At 33.9% G+C, this 26,401-nt stretch overlaps 4 protein-coding genes across 4 annotated transcripts; 1 reads left to right on the top strand and 3 right to left on the bottom strand.

Annotated features, from left to right (window-relative positions):
• Nucleotides 1-39: 39 nt before the first annotated feature.
• Nucleotides 40-4,154, bottom strand: LOC128177119 (uncharacterized). The gene is made up of 3 exons (XM_052843686.1): nucleotides 2,463-4,154; nucleotides 991-1,926; nucleotides 40-554 (listed from the first exon to the last, which is right to left on the bottom strand). Exons 1-3 carry the CDS (start codon nucleotides 4,126-4,128, stop codon nucleotides 508-510), a joined length of 2,649 nt encoding a protein of 882 aa, XP_052699646.1. The 5' UTR covers nucleotides 4,129-4,154; the 3' UTR covers nucleotides 40-507.
• Nucleotides 4,155-7,234: 3,080 nt separating this feature from the next.
• On the bottom strand, nucleotides 7,235-12,860 carry LOC128177151 (calmodulin-beta-like). Its single transcript, XM_052843735.1, has 4 exons — nucleotides 12,492-12,860; nucleotides 12,207-12,350; nucleotides 11,636-11,881; nucleotides 7,235-7,403 (listed from the first exon to the last, which is right to left on the bottom strand). The coding sequence occupies exons 1-4, from the start codon at nucleotides 12,526-12,528 to the stop codon at nucleotides 7,375-7,377; spliced, it is 456 nt and encodes a 151-aa protein (XP_052699695.1). The 5' UTR covers nucleotides 12,529-12,860; the 3' UTR covers nucleotides 7,235-7,374.
• A 1,543-nt stretch (nucleotides 12,861-14,403) lies between these two features.
• On the bottom strand, nucleotides 14,404-17,499 carry LOC128177143 (calmodulin-like). Its single transcript, XM_052843725.1, has 5 exons — nucleotides 17,348-17,499; nucleotides 15,847-15,922; nucleotides 15,564-15,707; nucleotides 15,009-15,254; nucleotides 14,404-14,778 (listed from the first exon to the last, which is right to left on the bottom strand). Exons 2-5 carry the CDS (start codon nucleotides 15,881-15,883, stop codon nucleotides 14,750-14,752), a joined length of 456 nt encoding a protein of 151 aa, XP_052699685.1. The 5' UTR covers nucleotides 15,884-15,922; nucleotides 17,348-17,499; the 3' UTR covers nucleotides 14,404-14,749.
• Nucleotides 17,500-19,381: 1,882 nt separating this feature from the next.
• Nucleotides 19,382-25,260, top strand: LOC128177129 (transmembrane protein 101-like). Its single transcript, XM_052843699.1, has 3 exons — nucleotides 19,382-19,526; nucleotides 21,781-21,961; nucleotides 22,939-25,260. Exons 1-3 carry the CDS (start codon nucleotides 19,414-19,416, stop codon nucleotides 23,398-23,400), a joined length of 756 nt encoding a protein of 251 aa, XP_052699659.1. The 5' UTR covers nucleotides 19,382-19,413; the 3' UTR covers nucleotides 23,401-25,260.
• The last annotated feature ends 1,141 nt before the right edge of the window (nucleotides 25,261-26,401 follow it).

The following is a 26,401-nucleotide window of genomic DNA, read 5'->3' as shown; positions in this document are numbered from 1 at the left end:
AACTTCTGGGTGTCTCAAGAAGTCGTATGGTTTTTTCATATTTACAATTTAAGAAGTTAATTAATGCAAAGTAGTCCCCCAGAAGAAAAGCTTTCAAGTATACATATGCTCAACGTATTTCGTATTATATCTGATTTAGAAAATTACCAAAACAATCAACATGAATTTTATTGCAACATTGTGTTGTAAATACATGTACATATTTGAACATATTTTCATTTTTAAGATATATTAAAAATATTAACAACCAAATGGTTGTCTTCGTTCAAATGTTAATAAACGACACTCTTTATCCCCAAAAAATATTTTACTATAACAATAAAAATATTTTATTAAAATGATGAAATATTTATTTCGTTAGAGTATGCAATTACTTACATTAAATTCAGAATCATTGTTGCACGTCTGTCATTTTAAGTGCAAAGGCATGTTAGTTTTGGCAGTATTATCTTTAAGATATAAATATATAATATACATGTACATGTACTTTGATTCACAGGCTGATGTTCAGTTGGATAAAGGAAACCCTTCAGGATCCTGTGGATGTTCTTCATCTACAAAGGATTTACAATAATTAATAATCATCTTAGTGATAAGGTATAGGCAGTAGTAACAGCGTTAATTCTTGATATATCAGAATTAATGCGTAAACTATGCACAACTGTGGGATATAACAATAATCTGTGATATCTTTGATTCATATAAGATTTGTGCCAATTTATCCCAATACTCCTTTGAAATTTATCAAATTATTGATTTTTTCGAATTTTCCCTGAAAAGAAAATTTGAAATCAAGTTGCATTCAAATAACGCATAACAATCGTATTAGAGCAAGTGGTTTATGACAGTTAATGATAAATGACTTTGAAAAATATTTTTAGCATGACTAATCTTTAATACAGTTCCACTCTTTACATATATTTGAAAAAAATCGCTATAAATTTATAATAACACATTTTTTATCTTTGAAATGTCAATTTTAAAACATACCAGTCGGAGGGTCTTTCAAAGTCATGTATTTGTAGACAAACACCTTGTACTTTTTATATGATCCTGCTGCTAGCCAGAGACGATGAGTGTTGGCATCATAACTCAGGCTGCTTGGTGCACCCAAGTCTTGTGATTTTGGTAATAGATATGACAAAAATTGACCGTTTTCATCTAACATATGCACTGTGCGGGATCTATTATCACACACTAGGATGTGGGACATTGCGTCAGTGCAGACACCACGGGGTTTTAGAGGTGACCCTGGTGGATGCCCTGTGTAGGAGAAACGATGTCTTCCTCCACGCTCTGTCACAACTACAGCATCAAAATCAGAGACCACGATATCTCCATTGTTGTTTTCTGTGATAATTTTAGGATCTTTATATATCTCTTGATCTGAGTTGTTGTGTTGCCTTGGTTGTGTCTGCTGCCCGGTTCGGTTATAGCGGGAAATCTTGCCAGTTTCAGGATTTGCTTTACCCAAACCAACCAGTAAGTCTCCACCAGACGGTGACCAGTACACACTCCGTGGTGTCCAGTTAGGGTCGTCTGTTTGCTTTGCAAATATAGTGATTGTGTTCAGATCATTTGATAGTTTTTTAATGTTATAATCCCTATCAATAAAAAACAATTCTCCTTCGCTGTTCACACTGTGTAATCCACTGAATGTATCGACAGGTATGTCGGTCAAGTGATGTTCAGTGCTGCCTGTTGTGTTTGTCAGTACAAGATTACAACTTTCACTTACCCAAACCAGGTCTAATTTAAAATAGGAAATGTGATAACAAGACTTAACATCTTTCACTGTGAATGATTGTTGTAACTCAGGGGAAGACATCAGTTGCAGCAGACACTCATGTCTGTCCTGCGGTGTCTCTGTTTCCTGGGTTGGGTTTTCATTTGGTGACTCCATAATAGTAGTGGTTTGATATTGATCTACAAAAATGATTAAAAAAAATTCACACTGAGTTTGTAAATACATTCACTAAAGTGACTAAGGAGAAGACGAAATTTAATGATTTGTTTTGGTATATGATTTTATCTAAGAATTTGATAGTTTCTACAAGTTGTATAAAATCATTTACTTACTAGTAACCATCACAAATCATAAAAGATTCTATTATTATATGTTATATCCGTATTCATATCTAATATAAATGCATTTTTCATAGTCTCATTGATGTTCTAGACTACCATAATTTTAACAGTATTGTGTCATTATCATCATTGTGTCAATTATTTGCAGGATTACGTGTTTGGTAATTTAAAAAAATATAGCCAATGGAAGAAGCCACTTGACCATACACTCTTAAACTGAGACAATACGATGGACATGTGAATTAAAATGATAGGTACGTGTATGATGAACTGATAACAAATGAGTTTATGATTTTTAGAGAGAAAAAGGAATGCATACTTATATCTTGTTACCTAATAATGACAAAGATATTAAGTAATCACAATAGACTTACCAATTACGGCGTCTTGTCGGGTAATATACTTGTAGACAAGAACCTTGTTAATATCCTCTGATCCAACCCAGAGACGATGAGTGGCGACATCATAGTTCAAATTGTGTGGTCTGATTATCCCTGGTGGTCTTATCAGTAGATGTAGCAAGAACTTACCATCTTTATCTAACAACTGTACTGTCTCGGTTTCATCATCACATACCAAGATGTGTGAAAGTGCATCCGTACAAATTCCACGTGGCTGTAGTTTTGATCCTGGTGGATGTCCTGTGTAAGAAAAACGATGCCTCCCTTCACGATCCGTCACCACTACAGCCGTAGACCAATCAGAAACTACAATATCTCCATTGTTGTTTTCTGTTATTTTGCATGGATATTTGAAGAGTTCAGATCCTGTGTCCCCACCATATATTATTTGTGTAAGTTTTCCGGTTTCATTGAACCGTGTTACACCGCCTGTCCATGTATAATCATGAATCTTCTCAGACTCTTCAGACAGTTCTACATATTCTATTTTCTTTTTACACATTCCGACAAGTAATTCATTAGTTGTCAGGGACCAGTATATACACTGAGGTCTCAGTTTAAGTTGTGCTCTTGTTAGAAACGTGGTCGTTGTTTTCAAATCCATTGATAGTTTTTTTATGTTATATTCTTTGTCGATATAAATCAATTCGTTTGAACTGTTCACTGTGTGTGCTCCATATCCACTGAGAAGATCAGAAGGTGTATCTAATAAATGATACAATGTGTCACCTGTAGTGTTTGACAAGATAATATTGTTATCGATATAACTGGCCCAAAACAAATTTGATGTCACACTAGTCATATGGAAACATCCGTGAGAATTTGGTAATGTGACAGATTGATGCAACTCGGGACCAGGCATTAGTTTTAACAGATGCTCATTTTCTATGCGTCCTTTCCCCTTCTCTGTGACTTGGATTTGAGTCAGCAAGTCTATCACACTTCTCTTTTCAAGTAACTCTTTCATGGCGAGTTGGCTTGTGTGGTGTGCAAGATGAATCTTTGGGAGGCATGTTCTCTTTTTGTTCAATAGAGAGTGTACCAGTCTGATTGCCGTCTGTTCATATGTGTCTTCATATATCTCAGCGCTAGAAAGATATCTCTTCATTTTTATCTTTTGATTTAAACATCTTTGCGTAAAATGAAAGCTACGCAACACCCTTCTAACGAGGTCCTTCAGTATCTGAGCGTTTGTTAACATATCTACATGATAGAAAGAGAAAATGTTTTGGCAGATGTTGACATCAATTTTGATGCTTTCCATAAGAACACCTCTATATAAGAGAGCTTCGTTTGTGATGATGTGAATTGAAGTTCTTTCTTTTTGATGCTTTATTTTATTTCTCATGGCATGTAATGAAATTTGTTCATGCTCTTTGCAATGGAAGCAATCAGTACGATCACACCATTTACAGATCTTTCTATAGAGATGGTCAGGATGTTTCAGACATATCTCTTGTACTGGTAAATATGTCTCATGGAACGATACAACACGATGGTCAATAGTTCCGAGATCTTGGACATGGTTCTCTTTACAATGGGGACACAGATCACACGGACACGATGCGCAAAGATACTCTAAATCATTAGGGCACACAGAACACCGGCGTACTCTATAATGGGTCATTGATGTGTCCATGGTGTTGATGGTTTTTGTCTCAAAATTTTAATCTGTTTAAATAAAAAAAAAGTTTGTTGGCATTGCAATAGAATACATAACCTGCATAAGAGTTTACACCAATAAATGGTGTTGAGTAATTGTATAAACGTTGAGATTTAGTGAAATTAACAGTGTAGTTTAAATTTCAAAAGAAATGTCTATTTTATATAAGGAATAATTGATTTAAACTTAATATGTATTTTTTTTCATAAACATATGAAACAAAATTGCATTTCTTAAGAAAAATAATATGAAAACTTCTTAGTGGAAATAACTGTCTGGAACTTGCAGTTGGTGTTATTATATTTTTCAGAATTTACCACAATATAATGGTAATTGTTTTGAAACTAAGCACATGTATCTTGTTACACTGGTGAGATGGATCACATGGACACGATATACAAATTTAAATATCTTATGTGTTTAATAAAAGGCAATAAAACCTGTATATATAGTTAACAATATGGCTAACTGTTTTAAGGAGGTTTAGAATTCAGCCATGGTTGCTATTCAAATTTATTTCTATTTACTTTCTGAAAACAGAGTAAAACTTTACAGAATATTCAATTTTTTTTCTTCGAGTCAAATGATTAGTCAACCTCAACGCACAGATAATAATTTAGAGTGGCTTTTCAATGGATCTGATAAATTTAAAGATCTCAAATAATACCGCCTTGGGCATAAAGAGTGCAATATTTACGTAATTCATTCACATGGCATAAATGGTGTATTTGTTAATGTTCAGCGAGAACACCATAGCTTAAAAAACAACGGTTTTTAATATTTTTGACAAATCAATAGAATGGCTATTAAAGATAATTGGTACAACATTTCTCAAGATGTCGATCGCAAATCCTTAGCTGATACCAAATTATCTTTGTATGCGTTCTACTAGACTTCTCAAGATTCTCGGGCTTAAATATAAACAGCATAACAATTTGTTTCTATTGTTTCTAACAATGGGTTGGTCTGAGATATAAATTATATAATCAATCAAAATGGAAACAAGACACGGAATCCACAACTTACTCTGTGCAGTTTTTGGAAATATGTTTTTACATGTAGATGTGTTAAAGAAAATGGTAAAATAAAGCTCAGACTTATGCTAAACTTTCTACAATTGATGAAACATTTGAGTAGGAGGATTTTAACACCGTTAAGAATAAAAACAGAAATGAAAGTACTTTTAATTCTAAAAGATTTAATGTTTAAACCAAGTTTCTACTAATAAGTTAAAACTAAAATTTGACATTTATATCTTGAGAACACAAGATGATTCGAGATATCACTTACTAAAAGGGTGACCCAAAATACAAAAGCAAAAAAGGCAATTCTTTTCATAAACCATTCACATGAAAACAAAACAAAGAAATCTAAGAGTAGGTTGTTTAGAATTATTGTCTGCTTACCTGTATAAAAGAGATATAACGGATATGAAAGTAAACACAACTCCTCTTCTGGACGTTTGTTAAAGCGTTATTAATAAAATCAAACCTAATATCACGTTTCTTGAATGTATCGGCATATTTAATTGGATTGAATCCGGGTGGATTCGCCCTGGTTGCATTTTCGCACCAAGAGGTTTGATCTCGAATGTTTGTTTATGCTTTGTATACGTAAGTATTTAGTAAAGAAACAAAACGTTGACGCGAAAGCGTGGTCGGCATGCTGGTAGCAGGCTAACGCACTCGTAAACAAAAGAAAAAAAAAGACATCTATTAGAAACTACTGTTTTGAGTCGAGTCATCCCAATAGTGGAAATACTGACGTTCTGGTTAATTTATTCTCTGATCAGGTGTAAATAAAATTGTTGGTCTATAGGTTTATTGATAATGGTAATATTTTCGTAGCGAAAATTTTGCAGTAATATTTTTTTGTCAACGTCAAATGAGTATTTTCAGTAAATAATTTTTTTAACAAACTTGCTGTCATTCCTCTTTCGCCATGCTGTTTCTTTCGATTACTTTTCCTGCAGTCATGCGCAGATTTACACTTAATTAAATCGTTTATCGATAAGCATCTGAACATTTTCGCTTCTGTCCTGACAGAAAATAGCCATAATTTTTAATTAGCACCAATGAATAACTCTTCCTTAATTTCACAGTGTTTTATTTTATACAGATCATTTAATTTGTGGTCAGGTATCCAACAAATAGCAAAAACAGCGTTAAAAATGACATTTATAGACTTTTAAGATGCTTAATATTTGCTTATATCACAATTCAAAATCCAGAGAAAGCCTATCCTTTTTTTAATAATTGTAGAATGAATAAATATTGATACGGTAACTCAAATATAAATATTAGATACTGTTTTGTTCCAAAAGAATAATACCATTGGTATCGCTCTGCAGTAAATAATGCGTCCTGGTATGTTTCTTATCAATGTCTGAATAAATACCCTGTCATAACTGTCAAAATGCATTATAATGATGTATACGATGCCAGATATCCCACTCTGTCAAAGGCCCTTCAAGAGGACGGGAAATTATTTGCAATGCTTATTTCAAGTTAAATGTTCTTGTGGGTTTTTTTTTAAAGAAACGATTCACTCATACAATGATATTATTTTTAATGAGTATATCTATTATATATATGAAACGTAATGCATACATTGTTCTCAAGTCGGATGGACAAAAAAGACGCATGAACATTGTGTTATGGACGTGCCCCAGTAATATTTGAATACATCGAATACATAAATGCATCTGCAAAATGCTAACTTTTGTTACAGTGTACATATTGTTTATTATAATATTATCTGCAAAACTAATGTAATTCTGTGGTGTTGTCTTTTTCTGAATGAATGTTCGATATCTGTGTCAATCAGACATATGCCCGGGAAGACACTTTTTTCGTGTGTTTTTTTTTTAAAAAGGTATCTTGAATGGATAACGTTTCTATTACAGTTAAATTTTAATAAATTGGATGCTTTGAAAAGTCTTTTTGGTGCTTTGATGATATTGATGAAAAAAATAATAAAAAGTTGTATAATAAAGAAATGACAATGAAAGGTAATTAGTGGTTCTATTTCGCAAAAAGACAATTAGAATATAATGTGTTGACATTCTTTATTTTAAGAACAGTAACATTGTGCATCATTACAAAGTTTACTGATAATATACACATAGAAAAAATTTATATATTATTTATATTTAGAAAGCTATACATATTCTTGAAAACAATGAATAATGATTATTATGATTTATAGTCTTGTCAGTTGAATCTACATATTTGAAAACCATTTCACAAATTCTGAAATGAAAACAATACTTATTATCATTTAATAAAGAACTATACATGAATTGTGTAGTTTGTTTCGTACAAAACATTTCAAATGTAATACGCTGACAAGATGAGTGAAAAAAAATTATCATACAGTATCTATCAATCTATAAATGCCAGGTCATACATGGAGGAGATACAAGTGCAGAATTTGAAATCAAAACAGGTGTACGACAAGGTTGCTTGCTCTCCCCCTTTTTGTTCCTTTTGGCCATTGACTGGATTATGAGAGAAACAACAGCAGGGAAAAGAAATGGAATCCAGTGGAACCTTATGAACGAACTTGAAGACCTAGATTTTGCCGATGACTTGGCTCTTTTATCCCATACGTACGACCAAATGCAAGAGAAAACATCAATCTTAGTCAAAAATGCATCAAAGACTGGGCTCCGAATCAACAAGGAAAAAACAAAGCTAATGAGAAACAAGAGGCCCATGGGCCACATCGCTCACCTGAGGAACAATAGGTATGATAAAGTCAGCTTAATGGAGTCATAATACAAACAATCTGGACAATGTACAATAATACATGTAGATCCTGTATAAATAAAATCCATTTTTTCCCCTTGGAACTCGGATAGCCCTGATTGCTGCCATTATTTACAAGAGCAGACTTTAATCACCGCTCCTGCACATATATAGGGACTCAACGTTATGCAGGCAGGGATGACCGCACACCTACGCAACTCAACAGGTACCAACGTTAATGCAAGCAGAGATAACGCAAGCAGGGATGACCTCACACTTGCGCCAACAGCTCAACCTAACGCAGGGAGTGCCGCACACTTGCACTAGAAAGGCCAGAACACCAGCTGGGATGACCATACACTAGTGCTCCGCCGCAACCACCACCAATACAAGCAGGTATGACCGCACACTTGTATCAATGCGATACAGGGCAGAAATGACCGCACATTCTGTATCGTTGGTTAGAAAAACACGAAAATTAGAAAGAGCAGGGATGTCAACACCCTCAATCTCTCCGTACCTGTTCAAGTTTAACCCCAAACAGTCACTCGTTGCAATGCAATAGACACTGTCCCTATATATGTGCCAGCCTAAAATAATTCATAGTATCTAAAAATTGGAAATCAAAAATAAACAAACTAATCCAGCCTAACCCAAAACTACTTATGCAGAACAACTTATATACATTGAATATTTATTATTGTATAAAAATAATCATCACATTAATTGGTTAACAGTGGATGCATTAATTAAAATAATCAAGAATCAATAAATCAAGGGCAATAACCCAAAACAGTAATACAAAATGATTCTAATGAAAAAATAGCTGCCTGCTTCAATTTTATAGTCATATCACATGTTGAGTATTGCAGTTCTCAAAAAGATCCTTTACAATTGTTTATATATGGGATATTTAGCTACATCAAACTCTGAACCTTCTTGTGAGGCCGAAGAATTGTCCTGGAGCCAAAGTCTTAACAATTAAAAAGAATCATCTTGCTGATTAGTTTCTGAGAAGAAGATTTTTAAAGATTTACTCTTTATTCCTATGTAAAACTTTAACACCCCCCCCCCCCCCATGTGGCCTCACCCTACACCCAGGGGTAATGATTTTCACAACTTTGAATCTACATTACCTGAGGATACTTCCACACAAGTTTCAGCTTTCCTGGCTGATTAGTTTCTGAGAAGAAGATTTTTAAAGATTTACTCTATATATTCCTATGTAAAATTTTAAACCCCCCCCCCCCAATGTGGCCTCACCCTACCCCCAGGGATCATGATTTTCACAACTTTGAATCTACACTACCTGAGGATGCTTCCACACAAGTTTCAGCATTCCTGGCTGATTAGTTACTGAGAAGAAGATTTTTAAAGATTTACTCTATATATTCCTATGTAAAACTTTGACCCCCCATTGTGGCCCCAACCTAACCCCAGGGGTTATGATTTTCACAACTTTGAATCTACACTACCTGAGGATGCTTCCACACAAGTTTCAGCTTTCCTGGCTGATTAGTTTCTGAGAAGAAGATTTTTAAAGATTTATTCTATATATTCCTATGTAAAACTTCGACCCCCCATTGTGGCCCCACCCTACCCCTGGGGGTCATGATTTTCACAACTTTGAATCTACACTACCTGAGGATGCTTCCACACAAGTTTCAGCTTTCCTGGCTGTTTAGTTTCTGAGAAGAAGATTTTTAAAGATTTACTCTATATATTCCTATGTAAAACTTCGACCCCCCATTGTGGCCCCAACCTAACCCCAGGGGTTATGATTTTCACAACTTTGAATCTACACTACCTGAGGATGCTTCCACACAAGTTTCAGCTTTCCTGGCTGATTAGTTTCTGAGAAGAAGATTTTTAAAGATTTATTCTATATATTCCTATGTAAAACTTCGACCCCCCATTGTGGCCCCACCCTACCCCTGGGGGTCATGATTTTCACAACTTTGAATCTACACTACCTGAGGATGCTTCCACACAAGTTTCAGCTTTCCTGGCTGTTTAGTTTCTGAGAAGAAGATTTTTAAAGATTTACTCTATATATTCCTATGTAAAACTTCGACCCCCATTGTGGCCCCAACCTAACCCCAGGGGTTATGATTTTCACAACTTTGAATCTACACTACCTGAGGATGCTTCCACACAAGTTTCAGCTTTCCTGGCTGATTAGTTTCTGAGAAGAAGATTTTTAAAGATTTATTCTATATATTCCTTTGTAAAACTTCGACCCCCCCCCCCCCATTGTGGCCCCACCCTACCCCCGGGGGTCATGATTTTCACAACTTTGAATCTACACTACCTGAGGATGCTTCCACACAAGTTTCAGCTTTCCTGGCTGATTAGTTTCTGAGAAGAAGATTTTTAAAGATTTACTCTATATATTCCTATGTAAAACTTCGACCCCCCATTGTGGCCCCAACTTAACCCCAGGGGTTATGATTTTCACAACTTTGAATCTACACTACCTGAGGATGCTTCCACACAAGTTTCAGCTTTCCTGGCTGTTTAGTTTCTGAGAAGAAGATTTTTAAAGATTTACTCTATATATTCCTATGTAAAACTTCGACCCCCCATTGTGGCCCCACCCTACCCCCGGGGGTCATGAATTTCACAACTTTGAATCTACACTACCTGAGGATGCTTCCACACAAGTTTCAGCTTTCCTGGCTTTCTGGTTCTTGAGAAGAAGATTTTTGAAAATTTCTCGAAATTTTTCATTAATTTCTAATTATCTCCCCTTGAAAACGGGTGTGGCCCTTAATTTTCACAACTTTGAATCCCCTTTGCCTAAGGATGATTTGTGCCAAGTTTTGTTGAAATTGGCCAAGTAGTTCTTTAGAAGATGTTGAAAATGTGAAAAGTTTACGGACAGACAGACGGACAGACGGACAGACGGACGGACAGACGGACGACAGACAAAATGTGATCAGAATAGCTCACTTGAGCTTTCAGCTCAGGTGAGCTAAAAACACAAACATCAACAGCATAGAAATTGATAACACTCAATTGGAAAATGTTACATCATTCACATATCTAGGAAGTGTTGTTAACCATAGTGGAGGAACAGAGGAAATGCATATACTGCATTTGGTATGCTAAGAAAAGTATGGAAGTCCAAGTACATAACAATCAAGACCAAACTCAGGATATTTAATAGCAACGTAAAATTAGTGCTACTTTACGGGTCGGAAACATGGGGCCTCACAATGGCGAACAGGAAAAAACTCCAATCCTTTGCAAACAGATGTCTGAGAAACATCCTTCAGATATGGTGGCCGAACAAAATAACTGATGAAGACCTTTGGAGAAGAACTAACCAAATCCCTATTCCACAAGAAATTAAAAAGAGAAAATGGAAATGGATTGGTCATACACTAAGGAAAGGCAGATCTAACATCACCTGTCAAGCCCTCCAATGGACACCACAAGGGAAGAGGAAAAGGTGAAGGCCAAGACTAACCTGGAGAAGAGTCCTTGAAAAAGAAATGGCCGAGAAAGGACACAAATGGAACACCATCCACCAACTAGCAAAGGACAGAGAGAAGTGGAGAAGAATTGTCTGTGGCCTATGCTCCACAAGGGAGTGAGAAAGGCTTAAGTCAAGTAAATCATCTATCAATTTGTTCGTTTGTCCGTCCATCTATCTATCTATCTATCTATCTATCTATCTATCTATCTATCTATCTATCTATCTATCTATCTATCTATCTATACACACATACCGTCATAGTCTATCTTGCCATCTTTATCGATATCAGCTTCTTCAAAATAACGTTGAACCTCTCCATCAGACATACGGGTTCCCATACCTTTGAGGCCACTCTTCAGCTCCTCAAAAGTGACGAAGCCATCGCCGTCCTTATCAAATTTCTTGAATGACTTCTTAAACAGATTATGTTCATAGTTCACCTCTTTAAGTTTCTTTTTCATGAACTGATCATAAGTGCTAAAGTCCATAGATTGCTTTTCTAATGCAAAAAGAATTTAATAAGGAAATAATAAGGCCATGTAAGAGAAAATATTATAAGAATAGTTGCATGTACATGTAGTTGCAGAACTGTTAAGATATACAAAAACTAACATGATATAGTGCTTTACTAAATTGCAATCTAAAGTGGTATCCAATCTTTCATGATTACGTTTGTTTTCGAACAAAAGTAGAAAAATAATAGAATACAAGAAAACTCATTATGATAACTAGATCTCGTTTATTTAAAAAAAAGTCGTTTAGACTATTGGTATTTGGTTTATAAGTACAAAAGTGTGACTGTGTATTGTATTATAATGAAATACCTAAGGCATTTAGGTCCGCAATTATCTTATCGACCTCCTTGCTAGTGGGCTTTAAACCCAGGATATGTATCCCACGAACAATGTCCTCCACTTGTATCAAACCATCCTTGTCCTCGTCAATGAAATCAAAGGACTCTTTTATTTCTGTCAACAAATACGGCGAACAATGAATGGAAACGAAGTCTTGATTATGTGATATAGTTTTTAACAAACATAAATATACTAGTACATATTTTAAAGTATGTTTTCTTCAAACTTCAAAGGAGAGAGTAATTTCATTCTTACCTAATGCTTCTTTTTCCTTCTTTGAAATTGTTGACATGTTTGGGGCTATTTTGTTGATAAATTTGGTATTGCTTTGGTAGAAAAAAAATGTTAAAGCGGGATTATGCAATGACCCCCCTCCCAAAAAAGTGAATCACATTATGCTACAAAACTGTATTTTTTTCTTTTCTTTTTTCACATACAATGTTAATGTAACAATAACAAATCAAAGACTCTTTAGAGTCACTAAATTGACCAACTTGGCAAATATACCTAGCAAAAATCATACAAAGCCTATAAAGATTAGATTATCGATATTTTGCATTTACATGTTGAAGAAAAAACCACGTACCTGCTTTTTTATGAGTAAATGTTTGTGACAGCAATACTCTGCCTTGTTGAATGATATACCTTCTTCTGTGATGCTACTGACGAGTACCCCTGTTCGTGTGATACTGCTTACAACACTTCAACAGAACACTTTAAATGCATACCTTAGTTTATTTCAAAACTCTTAATGAAGATAGAAGAAATCGTGTTAGTCAATCTTTGCGTTAGTTCTCAAAAAAGGACGGCGATTGAATATACAGTTGGTATACAAATTATACACAAAGATATGTATGGTTTTGTTTGTGATCTACAATGTATTTAACCCAAGCATGATTTTATCGTATTCTACACATGCACTGAAATGTTGCATTATCTTTAACAGGTGTCATCATTGTGAATAAAATTTTGATCAGAGACAGACATTTATAGATAAAGTCATAGACCGAACACATAACCAGGCGGTGTTCTTTATATAGTAATTGGAAAAAAATGTTTAGAGGTCCAATTATTTATGATTTCAAAAAACATTGAATAAATAAAAGGCACCGTCTGTGTGTGAAGAAGTTCTTAAATGTACCAAAGGTATGAGAGTATATTCCTTTTGAAAAATTGGTAATTAGTAAAATATCATATTTAAAGGACTCTCACCAAACTGCAGGCTGGAGTGGTCAAATTTGATTGTTTTTCGTCGATAAGTTCACCATATAAGACACTTGATGTTTTTTGTGTCAGTTAGATCTTTATTATATATATATATATATATATATATATATATATATATATATATATATATATATATATATATATATATATATATATATATATATATATATATCGCTCTTAAGATAACTAAGGATGGACAGGCAGTATGGCTGCATTATATATATTCCTTCGGAAAACTAATTAATGAAATGGTTGACACAAAATAATTGATTTTACTGCTGATTTAATTATTTTTACATGCCTCGGACTATCTAAATAGTAAGTATTTCAAATGTTCATCATAGCGGGTTTTTCTTTAGTAAAACTTGTAAATAATAAATGCAGCGTTTGGTTTTATGTAGTGTACTGTTTCTTTTTTTTTTTTTATCCTTTTTGGAAACTTTGTCCTTATTTTATGGTGTTTTTTTGTGTTGTTGTTCCTTTTGTTGGGTTTTTTAAAAATATTATTGTGCATTTTTCGATTTGTTCTTGTATTTATGCCCTTTAGTGTATTCCTGTACCTTGTATAATGAATCTAATATTTATTATTACATAATTCAAATTTTATTGTAGCTCAAATTATCTTTGCTTTAAACAGGCATCGTTTCCGAATGTGAGAAAGAACAACAATTGTCAACACAATTATAACCATAAAATCTACATATGTACCTTCATTTTTTTTCAAAAAGAAAAATTCCATTTTCTAATCTGTAGGATGAGGTAAGAGCTGGTCGACTATCGAACTTTTCCTAGTAATGATTTTACATTTTACATTGTATGTTATTATATTATATGAGAAAAAGTAAGTCTGCTTGTTGCTACGTGTCTGATAACTAGACACATGTGCGTTAACTTGACCGATGCTTGTTTATATAGTACTTGTCTGATGAAAAACAAAACATTTTAGGTTGTTTTTTTATTTCACAAAAATAAGCCCTGAGCAACCATTCATTTGGAAAACAGTAAAGCTTATACAGAAAATACATGTTTTTACCGCATCATCAACTGTTAAAGCTACAGAAATGCATTACTCTTCACGAGGTACTCTCCTGGTTTGGAATTTGGATTTATGATCCACAATTAAACTTTTTTTAACTGGTCTCTCGGATAATCTTCTTGAAAACTAATTTCATTGTAAATTAACTTACATATGAGGACAATGTCGACAATCATTTGGGAAACAATATTGAATAAATAATATTTTGGTTATGTCTTTTACGTACAGAGATGAATCTACATGGTTGAATCTACATGGTTGTAAACCATTTTACAAACTCTGAAATAAAAAGGAAAATAGATTTTTAAAGCGTAGTTCTACATGAACATGCAAGTCAGTTATATTTTGAGCAACTAGATGCTACACATTCATTCAGAAGAAACTACTCATATGGAATAATTAGGTTTTGTACCATTATATTGATGGGTCAGTCAGTCAGTCCGTCCGTTAATTAGTCGGACCATCTCTCTATCTCTCTCTCCTCTCTCTCTCTATCCATTAATTTGTACCTTTATAATCTATTTTGCCGTCTTTGTTGGAATCAGCTTCCTCAAAGAAATAATTGACGTCCTCGTCAGACATACGATCCCCCTTGCCACAGAGAGCTTTCTTTAGCTCCTCAAACGATACGTAGCCATTGTCATCTTTGTCAAATTTCTTAAAAGCATCTAACAACAGTTTTTGCTCATAGTCCATTTTCTTGAGTTCCTTTTTCATAAACTTTTCGTACTCTTCAAATTCCACGTAGCCATTCCCTGTACATAGAGTGTGCAGAAAATTTAGTTTTCGAAATTGTATCTGGCGAGTGTTAAAGACCACCAGAACAGTCCGTGCATTTTCTTTATTTTTCTGCTTAAATTAGGAATATTTTGCATTTTTATAAGCAACATTGGTTTTCCATTTTTTGTTTTAAAAGGTTTGCAATAAATCCCATTTCCATATACATGTACATGTAAATATTTGCGCACGTGGAAACAAAATCTTATATTATCAGGAGATAAGTGCAATCATTGTCGGGCAACTACACCAGGAAAGTTGCGATTGTATTTTGTAAAATGACATACCGCTGATGTCCATCTCTGCGATCATTTCGTCGGCTTCTTGGCCTGTGGGATTTAAGCCATGGATTTGTGTCCCTCGTACAACCTCTTGAACTGATATTCTCCCATCTTTATTTACATCAAGATAGTCAAAGGACCGTCTGATCTCTGTCAATGTCAATGGTACCGTGCCAAGATAATACAAGACAGGTACTGAGTGCCAAGCAATTAACTAGGCGCCGCAGAGAGAGAGAGAGAGAGAGAGAGAGAGAGAGAGAGAGAGAGAGAGAGAGAGATATTTCTTTACCTAATGCTTCTTTTTCCTCTGGGGAGAGGTCTGTCATGTTTAGCTCCTTCCTATTTATGTGTATTCACAGTCGTTGCTAAAACACAGTAATATTTAATTAGGAGCAAACTTGTTATTTCACATATGCAGAATTTAAATCTCTGTGTTAGTCTGTGAAAATATGTCACCGAGCAATTTAGAAGCTTTAAGTCACTTGACTCTCATCGAGAATAAATCGGGTGGTATAATTTATCCTATCCGTTAATACATGTATAGATCTTCGTTTGAAATATCAAACATTTACCGTATATAATCCCTGTGTAATATGTGATACGTTGATACATTGTATAGATCTTCGTTTGAAAAATCAAACATTTACAGTGCATGTATAATACCTGTGTAATATGTGTTCATGATCTCTAAACAATCACCTAACATTATGGTTTTAAAAATACGAGGTGAACTAAAATTGAACTGGGCCAACTCTAAAAATGTTTTGTCAAGGGATTAGTTAGATATTCCCGTGAATCAAACCTCCATGCTGTGATTTAAAAATACCAGCATACATTTATATAACTGGGGCTCGAACATTCATGGGTAATAATTTTCAGGTTAAAAAAGGATTTCATTGATAATATTCAATGATTAATGAATTCTTTTATATGTTTATAATAAAATGATATTAATTTCATTCTATTTCCATTTACTTGTAAATATTATGATATATCCTTTTTTTAAAATTGATTATAATAACGTTACTGTATATTTATCAAAATAGAAAATGTCCGCTTCTCATTTAGAATGTACAGAGAAGGTTTTGTTCTTTTCTATCAGCTTGCAGTGCTCCCACTGTAATCCAGAAAGTATATGGCTTCCAGAAGACGTTCAAATGTGGCTGGGTAGTTGGGAAGGCCAATTTTTCCATCCCCTAAGGATTCGGATGTGGGTGGGTGGGTATTTACATACATATATTTACATCCACCAAGTATTATTCCTTCTATTTCTTACGGAAACTTATAGTTAACTCATAGCTCTATAGCCAGACTGAAATCTACACGCCCTGTTAATCGATTGGTCGAAATCTACAGCGGCTGAAACTGACAAGAAAATGACAGGACAAATATTGACATGCTCTGTTTATCGATTGGCCCAAACCTACAACGACCTAGGAAAAATCACGGACTGCACGAAATAATCATGACGATGTCAGAATCAAAGTCTCACAGGAGACGATTTGGCTGTTTCTTTTAGCTAATGCACTTACGTACATTGACAGTAATTTAGTAAATTTTAATTACTTTTCATAATCAATTTATCAATTAGCTAAAAGAGAGATGCTAATATAAAGAATAAAAATGCTTTCTTTGATGATTCATTCGGGTTTTGAAGGTAGCGATCATTGCAGAAAAAAATGACATATTTTTTCTGCAATGTCGCTACCTTCATATCCCGAATGAATCACCAAAGAAAGCATTTTATTGTTTAAATGTCAGATACCTAAAAAAATAAACCACAAACATACCTGTTCTGTTGGATTTGGAATGGCTCGCCTGTGTCCCGGTTGCCCGGATTTCCCTGCGTTCTTCTTTAAAAATGACTTGGAGTGTAGACGTTCTTAATTCCTTGTAATCTGTGCGACTCCAATCAATCAACGGATATACCCCCCATCTTAATGCCTTAAGCGGTTAAACATAGCCCTAACGAAACTTAAATAATCTCTCCGTGGTTAATAACTTTATTTAAAGCGGACTAGAAATTACCATTTAATTGTAATTGCCAAAACAAAAGTGTTTTCTTACGAACGACATTGCATGTGCATGTATGTACATGTATATATAAAAAGTATACTATATATGCGTTTCCATTTCTGAAATGTAAAAAAAAAATATTCATCAATATCAATAAAATTTGTTTCAACTTAAAGACAAAAATGTTACTTGACACAGTAACACGGCTAGTAGACTGTTATTATATAAATAGTGCCTGTTTGGGAGGGTAACAGTTGAAATTGACACCCCGAGAAAACCATTGTGAACCGACGCGAAGCGGAGGTTGACAATGGTTTTCTCGGGGTGTCAATTTCAACTGTTATCCTCCCAAACAGGCACTATTTATTTTGTTATACTGAATGTCTTTTTTAAAATTTTTAAGAAAATTTTACTGCTTTTATATAGGAATAACGTGAATTCTACAGCGAACCGTACGCGCATAACTTTCGCGCATGTAACATTTTTTAATGTTACCCGTTGCCAAGTGCGTTGCTAACGCTGAGGGTAATAGTATACAAATATTGACTGGGGTTGAGGGCAACATTGATTATATTAGCCCCCGAGGGACGAAATATTGCCCGACGCGAAGCATTTGTTTTGTTATATGAAGAAACAAACCAAAATTTAAGAAATTAATTGAAAACAGATCGCCGTAATTTTCTCAGCTCAACAAAGAATTTACGAATTCAATTTTGTGCAAAGTTCATTTTCAAAATATCCTCCGCATTAAACGGTGACTGGTGATATTGTTATATTCAGTAGTATTTTCTCACTATATTACTCTATATAGACAATTAGTCAATAACTGTAATATTAGCTCGTCCGAAAAATATTGACCGGTCAATATTTTTTTGATATTGACCGGCTAGGAATAATATCTAGAGAACATTCCCTCTATTTCAAATAATCGCCTCTGATTTGTTGATTCGTAAACGATGACGTAAATAACTCTTCGCGACTCCAAAACAAGGTGACGTCATAATAGACAGTCAGACAAGGCAATTAACAACGGACGCGCAATGCGACGGTTTGCTATCATAACGGATTTAAGGATTTGCGAATTACTGTGAAGTAAAATCAGGTAGAACATTTGTACATGTATGTTAATTCTTACCGTTACGGTTGGCGGAATATCACCAGTCACCGTTTAATGCGGAGGATATTTTGAAAATGAACTTTGCACAAAATTGAATTCGTAAATTCTTTGTTGAGCTGAGAAAATTACGGCGATCTGTTTTCAATTAATTTCTTAAATTTTGGTTTGTTTCTTCATATAATAAAACAAATGCTTCGCGTCGGGCAATATTTCGTCCCTCGGGGGCTAATATAATCAATGTTGCCCTCAACCCCAGTCAATATTTGTATATTATTAACTGCGTCTTAACCAATCAGATTTCAGTATTTAACATGAAAGTATAACAATAAGAAATGTTTTAACTTCATTCAGGTGATGATATTGGGGAAAAAAATAAAATTACTATTATGAAGAACGGACATGTATAATAATTAACGATTATTATACATCGTTTTTATCTCATCAGAGATACACAGTACCTTTGGCTAGGACCTTATGAAACTATTTACATGTGTATATATAAATGCTTGATGGGAATTGATTTCATATTATAGAAACGAGCAATCCAACTACATTTTTCTATTTTAATGAAAGATTATATACGTACAATTTATGTACCAATCGCTGAGGACTTTAGGTTGGAAACGTATCAGGTCGGAAATGTCGCACGTCGAAATTTCGAGTGGGTCGAAACGTCTGGGGGGTCGGAGTGCTTGGCACTAATTTGTAACCTTCCCTATAAAAATGGCGTCGGCTAACTGGTTGCGAAAGTTACCGGAATTTTTCATTGCACGTTTTCCTTTTCTCAATGCAATAAGCTTGCTTCTTTTACTTGCAGAGCGTGCACAAAATGAAAGGTAACGTATCTTTAATGATGATCTGAGCAAATTGAAGTTGCTTCAGGAAATACGAATCTTATTCTGTTGTATTTTTTTGAGGAAATTCGGTTCGATAAGAACATAACGTAAATATTCTGACAAGATTAGCTGTAAAAAGCTAAGCAAGTCGGCTAGTGGAATATTAATATGTTTTACGGTGCTACCGTTCTGGCGAGCGCAGCAAGAATTGCACATACTGTACTTTGCATCATTGTCAACTTATAGTTTTATTTAGGTATCTACGAACGTCAAAGAATTTTTGAGAGAGTATTGCTCTACAATAAGTATGCCAAAGGTACTAATTTTAATGGTTATGATACAAACAGCGCAACCCCCTACCCAGAGAGAGAGAGAGAGAGAGAGAGAGAGAGACCTGTTTGTAGGTGTGTAATTTCCCACTTTTGGGAAACTACATGTATATGCAATATCTACATAATTTTTTTACCTGTTTATATTTTCATTTTATTCCTTTTTATTTAGTTCAAAATGTCCTATTGTTTATTTCCTCCCTACTCATATACTTACATGCATGCACAATTACTTTAAAAATGGATCGATGTGACAGTAAAGTATGGCTCTTGCTAGTATATATATATAAAATTTCTATATTAAAAAAAGATTAGAAACAAATCATATGTCAATGAGGCAGGTATCGCAGATTAAACTGAAATGGCCAGTACACTCATTACAGATGTTTGATCCACCTCTAAATTTATCGCGGGAAATATAGAGCGAGTGCACTGTGACCTCATCCATGACTTTGTTCGTCTTTGTTTACGTTTCTCGACTCAATACGAAGGTATGGAAGCATGTAACAAATATTTTGAGTCTCGCCAAAGCATATGCGGTACTCAAAACGTGTCTTCAAACTTTAAGTCACCGTAAATTACGAGTTATAAGTCGGCCATTTTTGGCATAGCACCACGGGTGAAAACATTAGAGAGCATTATGGGACGTAGACAAAAAAATTTGTTTGAGGAACTGTAGGTTTAACTCGTTCTTTTTCCCGCGCACACTGGTTCTTAGAGCTCGCTTCGCTAGCCGGCGCTGCGCGCCGGCGAGCTGTGCTCGCTATTATTTGGTGAGGAAATGCATAATCTTTTTGAATAAATATAGTTTCCAAAACAAGATTTTTCCTTTGAAATGCCCCCTCTAGCTTATAATCAGGTTTCAATACATGGCTAAAAATGTGATGTCTACTGGGATTATGTATTGCAACAGACCTGGACATATGACATGGATTATAACATTGAAATATTATGTGAGATATTCCGAGCGCTAATACTAAAACAAGTCCCACATAAGGCCCACGGCAAATGGAGAAAAGATGTCAACATTCCCCATTATAAATCTCCATAAGAAATCAGTTTCTATTCTTGTGAATTTTTCCAATTGATAAACGATAATGTGTGAATAAAATTTTCTTTGATATTTTCCCCTATTATCTATTTCAATTGCACTTCTTTCACAGGTATGTTTTATTTTTTATTAAAAATTGTCAAATTCTGCTGCATTCATATCTTTGGACTGACTATAATTTTTTGTTCCCTGTAGGTAAAACGTTTAATTATATAGAGTTTCACTATTTATGATAGCACACAGATTTTTCTTTATTTATAAGAATAAGATAATACAACTCTAGATGCTCTCTTTCATTGTAACTTTGTATAAATATCCCTCTGAATTCCCTTGTCACAGGCTTGTGGCAAACCACTGCATTCAATATAAACTTATATTTGTATGTGGAATTCTTACAATAGCTACAGCTGATACCAAAAGTCAGTTGCCAGACTGACAGTGTGCAGTTTGACCCAAAAACTGACCAGTTTTATAGCTTAATTTCCTCCCAGAATTCCAATCTACATGATCTCTGCAAGTGCATTGATGTTTTATCATATTCCTAACTGAAGTAAGAAAGAAATGAAATATTTTGCTATGTGCAGATAACCTAGTAGTTAGGCTTCATTTTCCTGAGCTGCTAAGTTTTTTGTCTATTTAAATTTTGCTATAGTTTGATATTTACATGTATTAATCAGTACATGAAAATGATCAATTGTATATGTTATGTAGTCAGTTTAAAAAAGTTCTATGAGTTTCATGGGTGTATCAGGCATTGAATGATGTGCATTTTAAATGCTTTAATTGTGAAGAAATATATTTTGTGTTGTGTTTTCATGTATACATGTTGCGTGTTGTTGGCATCTGTTTATTGTGATTTTTTATTCACTCACAGTTACCCACCAATTCAACCCAAAGTAATCTACACACACATTGGGATTTTTGTTGCCTGTGGATTTCTGTTGTCTTTCCGCTACAAATGCAAGGAGGTCTCACTAGTATACTGCGGACAAATGCTGTACCTGGTGTATACATTGTTTACCAACACACAGATGGACTACACCCAATGGCAAAAGGTGAGAGGGTTGGTCTTCATCTGGAGAACTGATGATATAATAATAAATAAATTAAAAATTATATAATATATAAAATTTTGAATTAAATTGTTTATTATTTTTCAGTGTCGGAAAGGTAGTGAGCTTTTCTCTTATTTTGTAACAATGGCTGTGTGAAAGTTGGCATTGCAGAATTAAACCAGTAGGGTTTGGTGTATTTCAAGTTTTAAAATGGTTTGTTTTGGTCATCTTATATAGCCAAGGGTGACAATCCACAGTGTTTCTCTGTTCATATTCATTGAATAGAGAAACACAGGGGATTGTCACCCTTGGCTAGCAAAGATGATGTAAAACCAATACAAGAAAAAATAATCATTTAATTTTTTGTTTAAAGTTGAGAATTTCCTTCCCACCTATTTGTTCATCATGATCTTTGATTTGATGACTAGGATGAATTTGTCAACAGTTTAAAACAAAAGGAAGCTGTAAAAGAAAACTAGGTTGTTGCATGTGCTGCAGTATTTGTTTTTCTTTGATTCAAGAACACATTTGTTTTACCTAAATTAATCTTCAGCTTCAGACACACACCCAGTAAAAGGTCATAAAACTTGGACAAAGTCTCTCTTGAAATTTCAGTCACATTTTAACAAAAAAGGAGTATATACAGGAAAAAAAGCAAGACTAAGAATCAATGAAAGCTAGACTTTGTTCTTTTTGTGGCCCCAGTGCTATATTCATTTTCAAGTTAAATAAATAATCTGTAGTCCTTAATACCAGTCAACTGCTGTATTTGTCCACAAGTTCATTTATATAATATCAGTAAAAATTCCACACTAGTCAGTCTAAAAAATGTAAAGACTTTTCCATGTCCCTGAATTATCTTTCTTCATACATGTGTAGGAAAATTAAGTTAAAATTTTTAGTTTTTAATAGTGTAGTATTCTTAATTTTTTTTTTTATCTGTCTGACTTCTGAAACTGTTTCCTTTTTGTCCCCAGATCAGGATGGCATCTCGTCACATTGGCTGTGTTGGTATTTTTCTCCTTTTCTCATCCATTTTTGAAAACTTGCCATCAAAACAATTGCAAAAGCTTGGAGAAACTGTCATAGGACTATTTCTGATGGCGTTTGTGTACATTCTCAACGACAGTGTGGAGGACAAGAAAGCCTTTTTGTACCACGTCCCGGGCGGTGACTGGAGTAGGTATTTCTTCACCCTTGTCTTGGCGGCCGGTGCCATTAGTTTTTTCTCGGGCCACTTTCTGAGAGACATGTCCATCTCGGTGATCGTGATGTTTGGAATCCTGACGATCCTCGTGGACTGTGACATTAATTACTGGGTAGAAGGCAACAGAATGCTATTCTGGAATCAAGTGCGGATTATCATTGATGACTTGTGTATATTACTTGGTTTTGCAATGATCGTTGTTCGGATTGACAATAGGGTAAAAGTCGAGTGATTAGGCAATCAAAGGACATAAGTCTTCTACTTTGATTCCTTGAACCGACTCAGAATTTAAAATAATCTTTAGTCACCTTTTTTGTGTTTTGAGTGATCTCAATTTGTTAGTGAGTTACATGTACCTACTAACTTACACAGATAGATTTCTGTTTCCAGAGTGCCAACCAATCCTAGCTTCCTTACACCATTAATTGTTGTTGAAATCAGTAGTGTCTTACACTGAGAGCCCTGAATGTAGTTTCATTTCAGAGCAACAATCTTTTTAATTACTTATATTTTCAAAAATTGACCTCAAAAGATTTGATACATATGACATTCTCAAGGTGATCAAATTATTTGAATACCGTGGTACATGTATGTTTATTTAACTTATGACTAAAAAAAACAAATTTTAAAACAATTACTGGTACTTCTTTTATAATATTTATTCATGTAATTTGTGCAATATTGATAGCCTTGTGCTCACATCTTTGATATTCTAAAACATATTGATATATTCATTAACTACAGCAAATGTATATTGTTATCTAAGATATATTGGAACTGATTATCATATAGTCCATCTCTATATGTAATATGCATTTATGAGATAATAGGAAATGTTGAAATTTAATCATACATGTACTTGTATTTCCTGTACTGTTGACCATACAAAGCTACATTCTAACTACATATTTATTTACAACGTAAATTAAAATCTAATGAAAAACCTGAACAATAAATACAGCAAAGTTAAAGAAAAAATAGCTTCAGTGCCTGTTTGATATGGCCTGTATAAAACAGAGTTATGAGTGTTTATTACATTTTATAACCATTGCATGGATCCCATAATGATTGATGTGGCCTATTTACCCTTGTACCACTAATTTGGTTTTGCTATTCTACCGTTTGTTTGTCTTTTGATATCTTGGAATGAGAAAACTGAAGAATTCAACCAATTGTTATTTATTAAAAGAGGAGAATAATTAAATTTATTATTAGTAATATATACATGTACGACACGTTTTTTCATGGATGTGTTTGGGTTTTTAAAACATTTATCATAATTAATGTTAACTAATAGTGCGATATGAATTCTGATAGTTTTTCGTTTGATTTTTAGAGGAAATAATTAGTGTTTGACACGTTTATTGAGAGAACGCCTTGTGAGGCTTGAATTCTGATAACATTTTGTGGTTTTTATTCATCATCTAACATCCAAAGTTTCAATTTAATGGGAGATCCATGTTAAATAAATAATTGATTAAGTTCTTTGAAGCATGAGTTAATTTGCTCCAAATTCTGATACACATGGTATGTAGTAAGGTCAGTTTTGTGAATCTATAAATTCTTATTTTGTTTCAACAAAGAGGAAGAAGAAAGTAATCAATTCATTTAAAAGGGAAACTGATAATTTATTATTCATTTGTTGATTTTCTACGACTGATAATTATTTTACATAAAATGCGTTATAAGAAATCAGTTTTAAGAATTTCAGACTCTTAACATCTTTTATGCAGCTAGTTTGATTATTACATGATGAATAGATTATTGTAGAAGCTGTAGATAATTTTTATGCAAGTAATTTTTGTATTGAGTCATTTTGAAATTTTAAGATATGGGGCATTTTTTCATTAGGTTTTTAAAGTCTGTTAGAATATTCATATCTTTTTCAGGTTGATTTTTACTTGTAGTGTTGCTTTTCATGTCAATTTAATTTGTTTAATGTTGGAGTTTTTAATACAAATGTTATGTAACTTTATGGGCGTATTGCATTTTAATGCTAATTTAAGCTGTTGACAATACATAGCACACACAAATCTAACGCATTTCATGTGGTTTAATAATCTGCTCAATATTAAAATTGTTGAATTCAAAATATGTGTTAATTAATTTGAAACACTCTTCTTGGTGAGTTTTTCAGAAAGAAACCAGTACAAACCCCTTAACATCCTGCAAATGAAATGCAAATAAAAGTGTCAAGTTTTGAAGAACAAGATGCACAAACATGACACAAGATTTGGAGAACATATGTAAAAATATAACAAAACACAGGTAGAAGACAAATGATTGCTTCACCGGGACAGTGATTTATTCAGGCTTAAGGAAGGTTAAACTTTGTCGTTCTCATTAGGTAGAATGGCTGGGGAGAACTTTTGCAGGAATCGGCTCAACTTCTTCCAAAATCATTGAACTCTGCAAAAGTGTATGGACTCCGTTCATTTGACATTCGGTGCTATTTAAGACGCTATAACATTGATCTCTTTGCGAAATGTTTTCTTTTACAATGGGAAAATATAACGATGTTAACACACAAACTCCTTCCCCCGTCCCAGCCTTTGTAACCTAAAATTATTTTTTACTATTGTTAGGATCATTAATCCTCCGACAAAGAGAAAATTCAATGGGTCCTTTTTGTTATTTTTTTTGTAAATAGGCGATTTCTGTCAAATTTTCCCAATAAGGTACATGTACTGCAGTATGCTAAAACTGCGAATTTCAATTGAGAATTTGGCTTCTTTTTGGAAAATTGTTTTCATTTGAGCAAAGCCTTGATATGAATGTGCCAAAAACAAAAAAAAACAAAAAAACAAAAAAGAACTCTCAATTTCATTTCACAGCAGTCACTGAGTGCTACATGTACCTATATCCTAGGAGAGACACAACCGGTTTTTCATGACGTGCCAGCAACATAAGATATATTTCCAAAAACCGTTTACCTTAATTTCACTTTTAATGAAGACAGCGTTAAGATTTACTCAACAACAATGTACACAAATTGTAGATTCTGTTTTTCAGTTTGATGTCTCAGATATTTTGAATTTTTCTTGACAGGTCTACAAGACTATTGAGAACTTTTGAATATATTTGAAAATAAGTATGAAATTCACACAGAAGATAATTAATTTTTTTTTCAAAAGGAGAGGATTATAAATATACATATATATGTTAATAACAAGATGCGGTTGTGGTCTTTTTGATTTGTGAACCCAAGGCACACTTTGGTGAAGTTCTTGTAC

The sequence above is a fragment of the Crassostrea angulata genome, chromosome 1 (genome assembly GCF_025612915.1).
Source record: "Crassostrea angulata isolate pt1a10 chromosome 1, ASM2561291v2, whole genome shotgun sequence".
Classification (NCBI taxonomy): Eukaryota; Metazoa; Mollusca; class Bivalvia; order Ostreida; family Ostreidae; genus Magallana; species Magallana angulata.
Note: the sequence above shows the minus strand (reverse complement) of the source record. Positions and strands in the feature narration are given on the sequence as shown.

What these genes read in the sequence shown, in the direction of transcription:
- LOC128177151 (XM_052843735.1), bottom strand. Translation starts at nt 12,528, where the DNA reads ATGTCAACAATTTCAAAGAAGGAAAAAGAAGCATTAG. An exon ending in GAAGGAAAAAGAAGCATTAG is followed by an intron (nt 12,351 to 12,491) that starts GTAAGAATGAAA and finishes ATTTGTTGACAG; the next exon opens with AAATAAAAGAGTCCTTTGAT. An exon ending in TGGCAAGATAGACTATGACG is followed by an intron (nt 7,404 to 11,635) that starts GTATGTGTGTAT and finishes TTTTCATTTCAG; the next exon opens with AATTTGTGAAATGGTTTTCA.
- LOC128177129 (XM_052843699.1), top strand. Translation starts at nt 19,414, where the DNA reads ATGGCGTCGGCTAACTGGTTGCGAAAGTTACCGGAATTTTTCATTGCA. An exon ending in GAGCGTGCACAAAATGAAAG is followed by an intron (nt 19,527 to 21,780) that starts GTAACGTATCTT and finishes ATTCACTCACAG; the next exon opens with TTACCCACCAATTCAACCCA. An exon ending in ACTACACCCAATGGCAAAAG is followed by an intron (nt 21,962 to 22,938) that starts GTGAGAGGGTTG and finishes TTTTGTCCCCAG; the next exon opens with ATCAGGATGGCATCTCGTCA.
- LOC128177119 (XM_052843686.1), bottom strand. Translation starts at nt 4,128, where the DNA reads ATGGACACATCAATGACCCATTATAGAGTACGCCGGTGTTCTGTGTGC. An exon ending in CCGACAAGACGCCGTAATTG is followed by an intron (nt 1,927 to 2,462) that starts GTAAGTCTATTG and finishes TCATTTTTGTAG; the next exon opens with ATCAATATCAAACCACTACT. An exon ending in TTTGAAAGACCCTCCGACTG is followed by an intron (nt 555 to 990) that starts GTATGTTTTAAA and finishes AATCCTTTGTAG; the next exon opens with ATGAAGAACATCCACAGGAT.
- LOC128177143 (XM_052843725.1), bottom strand. Translation starts at nt 15,883, where the DNA reads ATGACAGACCTCTCCCCAGAGGAAAAAGAAGCATTAG. An exon ending in AGAGGAAAAAGAAGCATTAG is followed by an intron (nt 15,708 to 15,846) that starts GTAAAGAAATAT and finishes TGACATTGACAG; the next exon opens with AGATCAGACGGTCCTTTGAC. An exon ending in CGCAGAGATGGACATCAGCG is followed by an intron (nt 15,255 to 15,563) that starts GTATGTCATTTT and finishes CTCTATGTACAG; the next exon opens with GGAATGGCTACGTGGAATTT.